Source organism: Phycodurus eques, chromosome 14, assembly GCF_024500275.1.
Source record: "Phycodurus eques isolate BA_2022a chromosome 14, UOR_Pequ_1.1, whole genome shotgun sequence".
Lineage (NCBI taxonomy): Eukaryota > Metazoa > Chordata > Actinopteri > Syngnathiformes > Syngnathidae > Phycodurus > Phycodurus eques.
In genome coordinates, this window is record NC_084538.1 from 4,698,204 (window position 1) to 4,713,816 (window position 15,613).

The following is a 15,613-nucleotide window of genomic DNA, read 5'->3' on the forward strand; positions in this document are numbered from 1 at the left end:
AATTAAAGAAAAAAAAAAAAAAGCTGTGGTCAACATGCTGTTGTGTGTGTGTGTGTGTGTGTGTGTGTGTGGCGTGTTAAGGTGGACGTGAGTATTAGTTGACGTTAATTCCCCTGCTTAGACTGCCACTCTTCTGCCGATGCTCCCGGGCAGCACTAATTAGTCTCGGTGTGACAGAACCTTTTGGAATATTCACAAATGAACCTCCTCCAAACAGGAAGGTCCTACTACCAGGACATAAAAGGTACAGTGTAGTTGATGAGTTTATTTGTTGTTTTGTCTCTAACTGCTTTTAAATGTTCATTGTTCCAGCTTTCAGGCAGACAAATCCACTGAGTCCCTTCTTTTCCCCTCCCTCGATGTTGCTATGGTGACTGGCTCATAGATCAGGACGATGTCAAGTTGGGTGTGTCAAGGGCGATGACGGGAAGGGCAGCGCCATCACCTTCAAAGTAAAAGACAAGGGGCTCCACTAGGCACAAGTAGACGTGACACAATGTACCCTTTGTCCCCACGACTATCGTCTTCATTTGACACATGGTAAATTTCAATAAAAAAATTTGGGTCGCTTTTTTACCATACCATATACTGGATAGTCATATACGTTTGACGTGGTAAATAATGTAAATCTAGTTAAAGTTGTCACTTGAGCCTTGTGGCATAATACTGGCTTTGGCATATTCATTTGGCACATTGTAAATTAAAATCTAGTATACCGTGTAAAACTACTTTTACTCTGTTTGATCATTAAAATCAAATTGAATTAAAATCTTACACTAATCCACATTTTTCCCTGGTCAATTTTCATTGACCATGGTACATTAGAATCGTATAATAACCCCCTTGCTGATCATATTCGTTAGACATATGTATGCCCAGTAATACCCATTTTCCCCTGGTCGATCATTTGACGTGATCAATTCAAATCTAGCGAACACTAATAACCCTTTTCACCAGTCTTAATTTGACACGTAAGTTAAAATAAAGTTTACACTGTTAATAGCCCTACTCCTGTGGGTAGACATCCATCTTCATTTGGCATACGGTACATTTTAATGCCGTGAACCTTAGAACACCCCTTGTCCCGTGGTGGATCATTTTCATTGGACACAATTTTGTGAATTTAGACCCGGTCATTGCTGTCACTTTATTATTGTTCCATCAACTGTATGTAATAGCATTTGTTTCCTGGACACTATTCTTCGCTTGATACATGGTAAATAATGTCAGTCTAGTTTTTAGTGCCATTTTAGTAGTAGTGGAGGCGCCAACAGTAATTCTCCCAACTTGGAGCAATTTTAGTGACTTTAAATGTGCAATGGCACTGTATTTTATTGTGAAGATGTGAGTGGATATTGGTCTTGTAAAGGTGTGTGCGCATGTGTGTGATGTGAGTTGGGGGCTTTTTCCTCCAGACGTCACATCTGAGCCTCAGAGAGGAGGAAGCCTCTTGAGTTTCTCTGCGACAAAACATCTCAGGAGATTTTTTTTTTTTTTCTTCTTCATCACCTCCAAAAGTAAGGGGTCTTCATCATTATATTGTTTTGTTGGTGACTTTGTTTACCAGTGGTGCTGCTTGTTGGTTGACACCCTGAGATTGTTTTTTGCACCTCCTCAAGAGACATGTTTTAGTACTTGCAGTATTTCACTTTGATCATGTATTTTATGTAACCTGACTCTTGAACTTTACTACTTTTAGTTTTTTTTTTTTTTTAATGTAATGATTTTGTAAAATTCCAACTTTTCTCATTTTTCAACCCTATTTGGGTAACAAAACGACTTGTTTCCTCGTATTATTGAAAGAAAAATTGCGACTTATCTTGTCCTATTCCAACTTTATTTTCATGAAATTCCTCATTTCTTGTCATGTGACATCTTTAAGTAACTTTTCCAAGTAACATCACAACTTGTTACAATCGTACTTTCTGTAAAATTACACCTATTTTCTTGTAATGCTAAGTTTTTCTTCAGTCTGACCTTTTGATTTGTGTAAATTTGAATTTTTAGACAAGTTTTTTTTTTTAAGTCAGCCTTTTTGCTTGTAATATTCCACCGTTATTTTCATAAAATTCAGACTTTTTTTTTAGTAATTTAACTATTTTCCTAAATTTGCGACCTTTTCACGTAATAGATTTTTGTTTTTGTGTAATTACTTTTTGTCGTAATCTTCAACTTTATTGTTGTGAAATTACAACTTGTTTCACATGGTATTACATCTTGATTTGAAAAATTAGCATGGGTTTCGTGTAGTTCTACAATTTTGTTTTTGTGAGTGTGACTTTTATTTGTTTTGTTTTTATAAATTGTTTACCTTTTCTCGTTGTTTACAATCTTATTTATTTACAGTTGAAACCTGATACTTACCTACACTAAAAAGATGTAGGCTTTTTTTTTTTTTTTTTCCCTCAGTCTGAGATCAAATCAGAATGAACTTTTCCTGTGATATGTCAATGAGGATTACCAAAATTATTTCTATTTGCTGAATGCCAGAATAATGACAAGAATTGTTTTGACCGCTTTTCATTACTTGCTTCAAAGTGAGAAGTTTACATACAGTAAGATTACCATGCGGGTCACTGATGGTGTAGTGGGCCACTCGCCTGACTTTGGTGCGGGCACCGTGGGTTCAGTTCCCACTCCGTGACGGTGTGAATGTGAGTGCGAATGGTTGTCCGTGTCTATATGCGCCCTGTGACTGACTGGCGACCAGTTCAGGGTGTAGTCTGCCTTTTGCCCGAAGTCAGCTGGGATAGGCTCCGGCGCCCCTAACCAGGATAAGCAGTGTTGAAAATGGATGGAAGATTACTATACCTTTTAAATAACACCTGTAGATGCATTTGAAGGCACACCTGAAACACGCTGCTTCTTTATGCTACATCGGAAACACAAAATAAATCAGCCAAGATATCAGGAAGAAAAGTGTGGACTTACATCGGCCTGGTTCATCCTTTGGTGTAATTTCCAGATGTCAGAAAGTGCCACGTTCATCTGTTTTTGGCTGCCTTTGAAATTACGGGGGTGGCAGCATCATGTTGGCGGTTGTTTTGCCACAGGAGGGATTGGTGCACTTCACAAAATGGATGGCATCATGAGGAAAGAACATCTCAAGACCTCAGCCAGGAAGTTTAAGCTTGGCTGCAAATGGGTCTTCCAAACGGGCAACAACCCAAAGCATACTTCCAAACTGGTTACAAAGTGACTTCAGGATAACAGAGTCAATGTTTTGGAGTGGCCATCGCAGAGCCCTGGTCTCAATCCTATTGAAAATCTATGAGCAGACCTGAAAAGGCACGTGCGAACAAGGTGGCCTACAAACTTGGCTCAGTTGCACCAGTTCTGTCAGGAGAATTGGACACAAATTGCAGCCTATTTTGAGAAGATTGTGGAAGGATATCCAAAACGTCAAACAGTTTCAAGGCAACGGTGTCAAATACGAATGAAATGCATGTAACCTTCTCACGTTAAAGAAAGTAATGAAAAATTGTCTAAAAATAAATTGAAAAAAATCCTCATTCTGGCTTTTAGCAAACAGAAGTTATTTTGGTGATCCTAATTGGCCTAAAACAGGAAAACTTCAGTCCCATTTCATGGCAGACTGAGGGGGGGGGGGAAGTCTTTTTAAATAGTGTATGTAAATACATGGTTTCAATTGTACTTTCTCCTAATATTTGCTTTTCAAAATGTCACCTCACATAATATTCCAACTTTATTTTTTGTGAAAATCACAACTATTTTCTAGTACGACATTCACAAAAGTGGGATTTTTTTTTTTTTTTTTTTTTTTTTTGAATGACATTACAACTTGATTTTCATGATGAAAAGGTTTTGTTCCCCTTTCAGAAATATTCAAATGAGATTTTTGTAAATTTATGACTTTTGTAAATTACTTTTTTTCACTGTATACAGTGTAGGTATACGTAATAAATTGTCTTCCTCTGTGTCCTAGCTTTCTTCCGTTTTTTTCTTTCTTTCTTTCTGCTGATGCGTCGCGGCCAAGGATGGAAAAGTACGAGAAGATGGGCAAGATCGGCGAGGGTTCGTACGGCGTGGTCTTCAAATGTCGCAACAGAGACTCGGGACAGATCGTCGCCATCAAGAAGTTTGCAGAGTCTGAGGACGACCCCACCATCAGGAAGATCGCGCTCAGGGAGATCAGGATGCTCAAGGTCAACCTCATTTTATTTCACAATCATCTTTTGGCATCGCATTTCACATCTAACAACATGTCGCCAGGTACAATCCAGTGACATCTCGTTCGAAATTTCTTATCTTAAGTGCTGATGTACCGAGAGAGAGATTTTCGGCTAGGAAAACGGGAAACAAAATCAAATTTGCTGTCGTTTTATCACATTTTTTAAGTCTTATTATGAGATGTTAATTTCTCAAGAAAGTAGATGGAAGACATCCAAATGATGCCAAGTTTTGACGGGCTGTAAAATGTGTTATTTGCCAGTATTTTAGTAACATGAGCTTGGTAGATTCCTAAATGGATGATGCTGAGTAGCGTATTTGAAAAGAAAATGACTTAAATCGGCAGTGTAAAGGAAAACAAATCCAAATGATCGCTGTGAAACTGCAAAGTTTTGTCTCAAATGTTTTTGTTGGCAGGGTTAGTATTTTGAGTCATTAATCATAGTTTCATTAAAAAGCTAATTCACTTCAAATTGGAAATATTTAATACATTGGAAATATTGAGATAAATTGAATAGCTATTGAAATCTCTAAAATAAAAGTGCAATTTCTGACTTTTATTGCCAGTCTTTTAGAAATGGTATATTGCGGAATCAAAAAGGATCACGAGCTTAAAATATAAAGTACTGCATTTGAAATTGAAATATTTTGGAAATATTGAAAGAAAAGTCAAAATTATGGAAATGAAAGTCAATGTTTTTACAAATTATTTTAGTGGTAATCAGTGAATTAGTTTATAATCGTAATAAGAAGACTATGAATAATAGGGATCATTATTATTAGCTTCATGAAAAAGAAACCCTTTTCACAGGATCTTGGTAAAGCATTCATTTATTCGCCGTTGTTTATTAAATACTAATAACCTTTATATTATTGTATCATGAATTTAAAATACTGTACATTCGAGTGCGATGTAAGCGTGACTTCCAATCACAGTTAAGCTCTCCAACTTGAAGCCATGGCCGCTCGCCGCCGCCTCGTATTGAGTCAAAGTATCAGCCGCTCTGCTTAATTAGTCATGCGGCGGCGGGTGGGAGTGGCAGCTCATAAATGCGACAGGACCCGGGACGGGTGGGGGCGGTTGCCGGGGGCGACACCAGATTTATGTCCGCCTATTAACACTTCGGATTTAGTGGTAGGAAGGTGAATGTCTTACTACTGGACTCTCACTCACTCTACTCTGTGTGCGCGTGCGCAGCAACTGAAACACGGCAACCTGGTGAATCTTATCGAAGTGTTTCGCCGCAAGAGGAAACTTCACCTGGTGTTCGAGTACTGCGACCACACGGTGCTCCACGAGCTGGACCGACACCCCCGAGGGTGAGCGTCGCGCACCCCACGCCCGACCAAGCCCCACTTTACTTTTCCTGATGTCATCAGATGGCGACACAACACCATTTCCTTTACTATAAATTGCGACCATTTTTCTCATAGCAGTCCAATTTTATTTTCGTATAAACGTAAAAAAACAAAACATTCTCATATTACAAATTGATTTAAATACAATTCAGACTTTTATTTTATTTTCATATAATTGCATTTTTCTGGTAATATTAAAAGTTTATTTTGGTATAATTTGAATCATTTTTCTCTGAATTTTACAACTTTATTCTTGTAGAAATCCAGTTTTTCTTATTATATTTTCGTATAATTGTGATCATGTTTTTCTCGTAATATTCCAAGTCGTATATCAACAGGTTTTCTGATGATATAACAATTTATTTTCATAGAATATTCTTCACGTCACTTTGAAATATTTTACTTTGTAACCATAAGACAACTTCCATCCGTCCAGTTTCTTTATTTTTTCAATTGCAACCATTTTTCTCTTGTTATTCCAATATTAAAACTTAGTTTTTGTATTGTTTAAAAATAATAACAATAATTGTCGCAATAGTACAAGTTTATTCTCTTACAATTCAGGTTTTTTTTTTTTTTTTTTCTTTCTTTAATTTTCGTAGCATGGCGATTATTTTTCTTGTGATGTCCCAAGACAGCAGCACGGCGGTGCGGCGCTGTGTACATTGGATTATCTCCCCGTGACATACTGTATGTTTCCCAACTTTGTGTTGCCAGTCTCCGGGGAAACTAACCCGCCCCGCCGAGAATGTTCGCAGCGACGCTCCCTGCCACCTTTTTGGGACTTTTTGTTATGAATCGTGAGTCACGTGGTAGGCGTTTCTGTGGCGACGATGAAAGATGGCGGCCCATGAGCCAACACAGCTGCGCGCGGAGCGTGGCAGTAAATCGATATTATTCGGTAAACCATGGCGGCGGAGGCATCACAGCGTCTCGCAGCAATCCCAACTCGTAACGACTGTGAGCGGGATATTGTAGCTCTCTGATTGGGCGCTGTGATCTTCTGGCAGTCGTCGCTTTGCTGCCACTTTATTTACGAAAACAAAGAGAACTACTAAAATATAGCATGATAATAAAATGAAATTTTGACTGCAATACATTTTTCAAAAAAAATTGAATAGGTTCCAATAGATCTTTACAAAAATAAAAGGAACAAATATAACATTCATAGATGAATAGTAAAAAACTACTACAACAAGATATTTTTACTAAAATAACATAACCTGAACTTAATATTTTACTCAAATTAAACTACACAAAAACATGTTTTTTCTAAAATAGAAAATCTCACCAAAATGTCATATTTTAATTAGATTAACATACGAAAATAAATATAATACATTTCTACCAAAATAAGATAAAGAAATAAGTCAATTATAACCAATATTTGTTTCTAAAATAAAATACCCAAATATTTTGTTACTGAAATAAAAAATATTGTTCTATAATTTAAGAAACTGTTTGAAATATAAAAACAAAACAAATATACATAAAATAAAATGACTGCTATAGAGTACCTGTATTTGAACAGGGGTGTGTAGAATTAATATTATTTTTTATATCCACTGGACTTTCACACCCTATTATAAGTGTTCAGAATCAACCATTCACATTCAAACGCAGTATGTTAAACGGGAGTCAACGCATTCCTGGAACCATTTGAAGTGCCGGGGATTTACCCGAAATGAAGTTCAGCTGTTCTCGTAGGCTTTTCCTGACATTTTTGGGGGGGATGACTGCAATTTGGAACTGTTCATAATTCCCTGCAACTTGACTCAATTCTGAACACAGCCCCATATGCAGTAATAATTGGCTATGCCCACATGGTTTATTTTTACTTCCACTCTCAAAGATTATTATTATTCTTTTTTTTAAATTGAGTTATACAGGTCTTCGACCACATTTATGGTGAAAAACCTTTTGAAATGATCTTGGTCTCTTATTTATTTTTTTTAATATCACAAAAATCTGGCACTTGAGCACGGGGCGTGTAGACTTTTTATATCGACTCGTACTAAGACTTGAGCGCAGCACTGTACGACCGGTGACGCTTAAAGTGTTTGTTGTTGTTGTGTGCAGTGTTCCTGAGCATTTGGTGAAGAGCATCACGTGGCAGACGCTTCAGGCTGTCAACTTTTGCCACAAACACAACGTAAGCCCAGCCCGCTTTCACACGTCCTCTTCCTCCTCCTGCCGCTCTCCTCCTTTGTTTCCTCTCCTTTTTAACAAGCATTCCTTTTCCCCCGGCGGCACAAAACACGCCGCCCGCTGACCCCCGGGCGCCCCCATGCTGCTTCCACGGCAGTGTATCCACAGAGACGTGAAGCCCGAGAACATTCTCATCACCAAACAGCACGTCATCAAACTCTGTGACTTCGGCTTCGCCAGGATTCTCAGTAAGCACGGAGATGAAAAATGGACGCCGCTGTCGTTTCGCTCTCATGCAGGCGCAGGCCAGCTCAATTTTTTAAAAGTCTGGCCTGCAATATCGGTTGGATTATATTGACCAGATATGTCCCAAAACTGGTTAAATAAAATCGATTTTTTTTTCTTTCTTCATTATCTCTTTAAATAATGGGTTTGTAGAAAATAATCTATTTGTAGAAAGATTTGTACAATTAACAATTTTATACATGCACTGAACAATTATTTTATTCCAAATATTTGATTTAAAAAAATAATTACAAATCGACTGCAAATGTTTGCACATTAACCATTTGTCACACACATTCCACAATAAGGTAAAGAAAAAATTAAATGTATTTTTTGTCTTCATTTAATCAACTGATTAATTGATTGTAATTCATAAAATAACAAAATGTAAAACTGGCAATTTCACATTTCCTCATGTGAATTTGAATTATAAATAATAAAGTTACAACTTTGTTATTCAAAATAAATATTTTACATTTTTTCGTTCATTTAGTTATTTGTTATATTGTGAATTATAAAATAAAATTTAAAAAAAACAATTTCACATCCACATTTAAAAATAATTGTAAAAAAAAAACATTTTGAATACCTATTTTGATTAAAAGTCACTTTTGCATTATTATTATTTTGTTTCACTTTATATTTTCTTTTCTTTTTAAGCGGGGCCGTGTGACTACTACACGGACTACGTGGCGACGCGCTGGTATCGCGCCCCGGAGCTGCTGGTGGGAGACACGCAGTACGGCCCCCCCGTGGACTTGTGGGCCGTCGGCTGCGTCTTCGCCGAGCTCCTCTCTGGCGCCCCCCTGTGGCCCGGCAAGTCCGACATGGACCAGCTCTACCTGATCCGCAAGACCCTCGGTCAGCTGCGCTGCAATATCACTTTCCAAAGGGAGGGGGGGATAAAAAAAATTTTACATAAAAAAATATTTTGTCATATTCACTAATTATTCAAGTATATGTTTTACTAAAATGAAATGAATGCAATTTTAATACTAAAATGAAATGAAAATTCTTTTTTACTAAAATAAATACTTTTAAAAAGCATTTGTACTCAAATATTTTCTTAGGTACAGTAAAAATGTATGTCTTAAATAAATTTGTGTTAAACTAATAATTTCCTGAAATAAAAATAGATTTACAAAATCTTACAAAATATAATTTATTCAAATACAATTGTTTACTAAAACTAGTTCTTTACTAAAACTAAATGCAAATATTTCAAAATATTTTGACTTACCTACAATTACTTGCAAAATACATTTTAACCAAATGAAAGAAAAATATTTTAAAAATATAGTAAAATTACATACTGTAAAAAAAAAAACTAAATACAAATTAAAAAACTAAATACAAATTTAAAAAAAACTAAATACATATTTTCACTATAACCTGTAAATCTAATAATTTACTTGAAATAAAGAATACTAAAACATATATTCAATCAAGACAAAGAATAGTAAAAGTTTTTAATTAAAATATAAGTACTACATACTATACTACAGTACTATATAATTTAAAATGTATTACTAAAATACAAACATTCTTTAATAAATTAAAAACATTCACTAAAATAGCATACCAAATTATATTTTTTACTAAAACAAAAATAAAACTACTACTCAGTTGTTTTTCTGAAACAGACACATTGAAAAAGGATAAACACATTGTTCCATGAAAATCAAATACAAACGCGACAAAAATTAAACCTAATTTAATAAATTACAGTTATAATAAATAATCACTAAAATAGATATATTTTTCTTAAGTGCAACAAAATATTACTGGATACATTTGTTTTTAAATAAAAACCCAAATATGAATCAAATGGAATCTTTTCCCCCTGGATGAAAAGATCATTTTTGTTCTTAATGTGTAATATATCTGAATATGTTGCAGGAGATCTGATCTCGCGCCACCAGCAAGTTTTCAGCACCAATCAATTCTTCCACGGCCTCTCCATTCCTGAACCTCAAGAGATGGTCAGAGCCACACAAAATCTCATCTCATCGGATTGTGCACGTGTACCTAATAAAGTGTCCAGTGAGAGGTTAAGACACACTGTACTTTATCTCTGCCCTTGCTTTTTTTTTTTTTTGTCTCCCTGTTAGGAACCTTTGGAGCTGAAATATCCAAACCTCTCCCACCAAACGCTCAGTCTCATGAAGGTAATGACAGCGTTAGCACGAAATGGATGGATTTGATTGAGTGATTTAATTTATTTATTTTTGCTATGTATTTGACATACTTTTGTATCATTTATGTATTTTTTAATTAAAACAAAACATATAGGTGTTCACATTGTCTTTATTTATTTATTTGTTTAATATTTGATTTTCTCTAAAAACCTAGTTGAATATAATTTAAAAGACCCTGTAAAGAGAAGTCAGAGGTTTGCTTCGAGTGAGCCGACTTGAGTTTTTCGAGATACGAGACAGAAAACAAACAAACAAAAAAAGAGGCTCCGAGCTGTTTATTGCCATGTTAAGTTTGAGTTTACCGTGACCATGTCGAAGTGTCCTTGAGCAAGATAGTGAACCCCCAGTTGCTCCTGATGCTTCGTCATCAATGGGTGAATGAGGAGACAAGTGCTTTGAATACCTTGATGGAAGGAAAGCGCAATACAAATGGAAGCCCATTTTACCCAAACGTAATAATCCTACTAGTGATTATCGTTAATGTTGTCGTCAGGCTTGTCTTCATATGAACCCGAGCGAGCGTCTTCCGTGCGAGCAGCTGCTGCACCATCCTTACTTTGACAGCCTGAGACACAAGAACCACCAGCCCAACGCTAAACAGGCCATCACGGTGCACGATCGCCACGGCAACAGGAGGACCCGCGTGCCGCGCAAACATCTACCCGCCGGGGTGAGTCGTGCGCTTCACGAAAAGGAAAAAAAGAAATACTGCTAACATACTATATATTTGACCAAAATTTCTTTTCAAAAATATTACTCAAATCAAATGTTATTCATTTGTATTAAAACATTTCAAATATTACTGAAATCCAATACTGTACTTTGATGCTAATAAAATAAAAATGACAAATATTTTTGTACTAAAATAAAATAAAAAAATGTTTTTTTTTTTTGTTTTTTTTTAACCAGATTACATTTTTAATGACTTAACATACACGTTTGTGTTATTGCAAAAAATAATTTTACTTTTGTCAATAAAATTTTTTGTTTTTGTTTTTTTTAAGAGGTCAGTATAGTGCCGCAGCAATAACTACCATTGGGTCAATTAGGTTCTTAGCAGATAAAGAAACCTTACTGAGTATGTACAGCTGATACATTTGGTAAATCACCAAATTCCTCGAGGGTACAAAGGACATGACTGGAAAGTAACACAAGCCACAGTCAGAGTTTTATGAAGTAAATTCACAAATATCAACCTTAGCTCAACACACAGCTAATGATTCTATTTTTTTTTCAATAATTCAAATTCAATAAAATACAAAATACTACAACAAAACGTTTAAATAAAATAAAAATTACAAAAGGATTTTTACTAAGCCGTACTTTTTTTTTATTTATTTTATTTTTTTTACCAACGACAAAACCTCAATCTTCTTTTACTAATATAAATGAAACAAATATTACTAAAACATTTGTCACAGAAAATATTTAACTTAAAATCAAAATTACAAAAATATTTTTTACTAGAAGAAATAACAAAAATATAACTTCTCACCAAAATAAAACATTTTACTCAAACAATTGTTTCACTAAGAAATTACTATTTTACTTTTTTCCAATGAAATAAAACTACAAAACGTTTTAACTGAAATCTAATGTTGAAATGTTTTACTCAAATAAAATATACTGTGGAAATATCATGTAAATGTATTCTTAAGCAATGTGAATATCAAGCCTTGACATGACGTCCGACATTACTACCTCTCCTGCAATATTTCTTCATGAGCATATGAACTGCTGACGTTGATGCTGTTATCGCTTGTGGTGCGTCAGTGTTTGCCTCAGCTGACGGGCAGCAGCATCCTCCCTGTTCTGGACACCAAGAAGTACTACCACAACCTCAGCAAGTTCAACTATCACCTGCCCAACATCTAAAAACTACAAACATCTACAGGTGCATCAGCGAGACTCAGGAAGTGAAGCATGTGCTGGAGCTTAGTGACTGACACTTGTCTGTATCTTTTCATCATCATATTATTCTTATTTTCAAGCATTAGCTAGCTAGATGACAGAGGACAAGGAGCAACGTGACGCTCCGCTCGTAAATGACATGGAAGGTTTTGCCAAATCTTCTGTACCGCAAGTCAAGTAGGACACCCCATTTTTTTTTACCTCAATGATATTTATTGACATCAGCACGACAATATTTACAATAAGTCGTGACGATTCTCACGTCGGTGCTACGGACGTTGCAGCAGTCTCGTTGTAGAAACGCTAAATTAATCGTCAAAATTTGAGTGCCCCGTTTAAAGGCTTCGAATCAAACGTTTCAGTACCACAAGGAACCAGTGGCGGAGGGGCAGTGTTGAGACCGGAAATCGTTGACCTAACACAGTGGTGCCTTGAGATACAAGTGTAAAACGTTTAGTGACCATGCTCGCAACGCAAAACACTCACATCTCAAATTATCTTTTCCCATTGGAATGAACGGAAATGCCATTCATCTGTTCCATCCTTCCTTCCCCCAAAAACAACACCGGGGTAGGGACCAGGCGAAAATCTGCAAATAATTACTACTGGAGCAACAATATCATTTCAAAAAATACCAATGTACATAGTAAAAAAAAAGTTTTTTCTTTGTCTGTGTAGATTGTCAGTCATCCAGGTCACAGTAATCCGCAAAGATAGAAACGTGGCAACTGGACACTGTTGAATGTTTTTATTTGTCTTCCCCTGAAATCATTTCAAAATGACTTTGGCAATTATGCTATTAGGCTAACGAAAGAGTGGCTTTACCATCCCAGCTGACTTTGGGTGAGAGGCGGGGCACACCCTGGACTGATCTCTGGCCAATCACAGAGCACAGTTCGAAAACCAACCATTCGCACGGTCACACCAAAGGACAATTTAGAGTCTTCAATGATGCTATATAATGCATGCTTTTGGATGATTGTTTATTCAACCTGACAAACAGATACACGAAGCAGCTAAATATCAATCCATCGCCAGAATGACAAACAAGCTGTGGACCTAAAATAGCGCCCTGGAAGCACACAGGCATGGTTTGCGGGTGAGCATAAAGAGGAGCCTTGGTGGTGTAAAGTTAACAGGACCAATGTTGACTCTAAATAAATTGTCAACAGTATAAAGTGCTTTGTTGTTGTTTGTTTTTTAGTCAAGGTCCAGGTGGATATCAAGGCGCGGGAGTGCCGTCTTTAAACGTTCCACCGTGTTCTCTTTGTCTTTGATACCGGGCAGGTCACTGAGGAACAGGTACTCTAGATTCCTGCATGCGGGGGGAACAGAAAACAAAAGCATTTTAAAAGCGGTCTTTTTCTTCCTAAATTTCCAGGAACTACTACTTCTTGACACTTGTAATTCCTTGAACTAAAAGGTCCGGTCGGACATGTTCAGCGCTGCAAAGATCACGCCAAAGCTTAAGAATATATCACGTTGAAGTATAATATATCATACTCGTCAAATAATGCTTTTCTTTATTGAAATGCACGTTTTGAAAGTTTTTTTCACTAAAACTATTTTTTATTAAAATATTTTTTTATATATACCAAAATACATTTACTGTAATACAATAAAATACTAAAATATGTTTTGTACTAAAACTATTAAATATTTTTACAAAAATTACATACTAAAATAGATTTTTTCCCTGTTTTTTTTTTTTTTTATTACTAAACTCATTTTTATTACTAATGAAACACAATAACAAAAAATTACTAAATACCATAATACTTGTTTTAAAATTATAGCTAATTTTAGTTGTACAATTAAGTTATTTGTATTATTTATATTGTTTGATACAAATGAATAAAAATAATATTTTTTTATGCAAATAATAATTACTAAAATAAGAGAGAGAGACCAGCCTGAGTTTGTGCAGAGCGACGAGGCCCTTGTCCGTGACGTTCCCACACGACACCACCTCCATCATGAAGACGCTGCGCTGCAGGTTCTCCAGCGAGCTGAGTCGCTCCAAGCACGCGTCCTCGATGTACGTGCACTTGTTGAGCTTAACCTCCTCCACGTACTGCAAACCTTCTGCGCGAACGCAACACAATGGCGTGAGGGAGCGGCTCTCCGGCGGGCGGACGCCAAATGTTAAATACATTGTTGCCCCCGCTATATCGCGCTTCATTCACCTCCCGCCGGTGCCGACTCATCTTCCGAGAATGTCGCCAAAGTCGGTTCTGTTCGTTGCTAAATTACGTTGGCATTGCGGAATTACTTGGAAAGTTGGTTCTCAAACACCCAAGTCAAACTTCAAAAAATACTTTCCAAGTAACACCATCATGACCAACATTAAAATGATTGTAAGCCACTGTAATATTATGCCCAGTTTAAACCTCAAAACTTCGCCTATAGAAAAATTTAAACTAAACTGATTCAATTGAAATGTATCGCAAATAAGTTTAAATGTGTTTACAGCGTGTGGGAGAGGTAAAACGGGAAAACAAATGTATATACTCTGTATTGCGGATTTGGGGTCTGAAATGTAACCCCCCCCCCGCGATAAACGGGATTTCAACCGTATGAGCATTTCCCAAACCGAGATGGTCGAAGCCTCGGTACATGATGCAGGAGTCTGTGGCGTCGATGGCTTGGATCTTGAAGCGTCCCAGAGGTCCGGTGGGTAGCGCGTTGTAGTCTCCGTGCCAGCGATCCAAACCCAGGAAGCGCACCTTGGCACCGCACCTCAGCAACCACTCGGACGCCGCCCGGTCGGGACCCGCAGCCTTGATGCGCTCGTAGTCCACCCTGGAAACAACAACCATCACAGACAGCTCCAAGTTTAATCATTGCTTAGCTTGGTTCTTAAAACCTGATCTTATCAAAATATACACAAAATCAGAAAATATGATTCGTCATACCAAACCACATTTTAGTTAGAAATATATTAAATATATAACCGTTTTTGTATTTTTTCTTACAATGGCCAAGTGCCTTAAATCATTTCGCACAATTTTTTATAAGCACGCAAGCTTGAACGCATTCAACAGCCAGAACATCATACTTTTGATTGACACGTTCAGAGAGTTATTCATACTTATACCTAATTTGAGCCTCTTCTGGAGATGGAAAAACACAGACACGTTAACATAAATACAGTATATGAATGATGACGAATATAAGTACTTATTGAAAACAGCATTGAGCCAGCCCCAGAAGTGTCTCCGGCTACTCTCTCTTTGCTTTATAGCAGACTGCACCGCCTTCACTAGCAGCCTCATCTGCAATACAAACACATTTAATACATCTTAAAACTTCATATTTATGCTGCCGAATTTCCATTAAAAAAAAATTAAAATGGTCCAACTTTTGTGACCTACCCTTTAAGCTGAGCGGGTTTGTTTATATGTCAACCGCGGCCATGTTGTAAGTACGTTAACGCCGTAGTGACGTCACTGAAAGCGAGCTTTCCCATTGGCTGCCAGTCGGATGAGGAGGTCTCGCGGGAGTTGGGGCGGGTTTTGTGT

General features: G+C 36.8%; 2 protein-coding genes across 5 annotated transcripts; one reads left to right on the forward strand and one right to left on the reverse strand.

Moving 5' to 3' along the window:
- Nucleotides 1-42: 42 nt before the first annotated feature.
- Nucleotides 43-13,238, forward strand: cdkl1 (cyclin dependent kinase like 1 (CDC2 related kinase)). Of its 4 annotated transcripts, none has more exons than XM_061696601.1 (12): nt 43-244; nt 313-540; nt 1,416-1,517; nt 3,947-4,166; nt 5,390-5,511; nt 7,630-7,702; nt 7,856-7,946; nt 8,644-8,844; nt 9,883-9,965; nt 10,095-10,151; nt 10,675-10,851; nt 11,955-13,238. In XM_061696601.1, exons 4-12 carry the CDS (start codon nt 3,999-4,001, stop codon nt 12,054-12,056), a joined length of 1,074 nt encoding a protein of 357 aa, XP_061552585.1. In that variant the 5' UTR covers nt 43-244; nt 313-540; nt 1,416-1,517; nt 3,947-3,998; the 3' UTR covers nt 12,057-13,238. The 4 variants fall into 4 exon arrangements, with proteins under 4 accessions (XP_061552585.1, XP_061552587.1, XP_061552584.1 ...); XM_061696603.1 differs by having other exon boundaries at nt 386-540; XM_061696600.1 differs by having other exon boundaries at nt 43-540.
- Nucleotides 12,826-15,533, reverse strand: dmac2l (distal membrane arm assembly component 2 like). The gene is made up of 5 exons (XM_061696604.1): nt 15,467-15,533; nt 15,273-15,367; nt 14,686-14,894; nt 14,006-14,177; nt 12,826-13,407 (listed from the first exon to the last, which is right to left on the reverse strand). The coding sequence occupies exons 2-5, from the start codon at nt 15,365-15,367 to the stop codon at nt 13,293-13,295; spliced, it is 591 nt and encodes a 196-aa protein (XP_061552588.1). The 5' UTR covers nt 15,467-15,533; the 3' UTR covers nt 12,826-13,292.
- Nucleotides 15,534-15,613: the final 80 nt, after the last annotated feature.

Bases quoted from the DNA above. Each gene is read 5' to 3' on its own strand.
- cdkl1 (XM_061696600.1), top strand. From the start codon at position 3,999: ATGGAAAAGTACGAGAAGATGGGCAAGATCGGCGAGGGTTCGTACGGC. The intron at 7,703-7,855 runs GTAAGCCCAGCC...CTTCCACGGCAG, and splicing joins ACTTTTGCCACAAACACAAC to TGTATCCACAGAGACGTGAA. The intron at 8,845-9,882 runs GTCAGCTGCGCT...AATATGTTGCAG, and splicing joins CCTGATCCGCAAGACCCTCG to GAGATCTGATCTCGCGCCAC.
- dmac2l (XM_061696604.1), bottom strand. From the start codon at position 15,367: ATGAGGCTGCTAGTGAAGGCGGTGCAGTCTGCTATAAAGCAAAGAGAG. The intron at 14,895-15,272 runs GTACTTATATTC...TGTTGTTTCCAG, and splicing joins CTCAATGCTGTTTTCAATAA to GGTGGACTACGAGCGCATCA. The intron at 13,408-14,005 runs GCTGGTCTCTCT...CCCCGCATGCAG, and splicing joins GTCGCTCTGCACAAACTCAG to GAATCTAGAGTACCTGTTCC.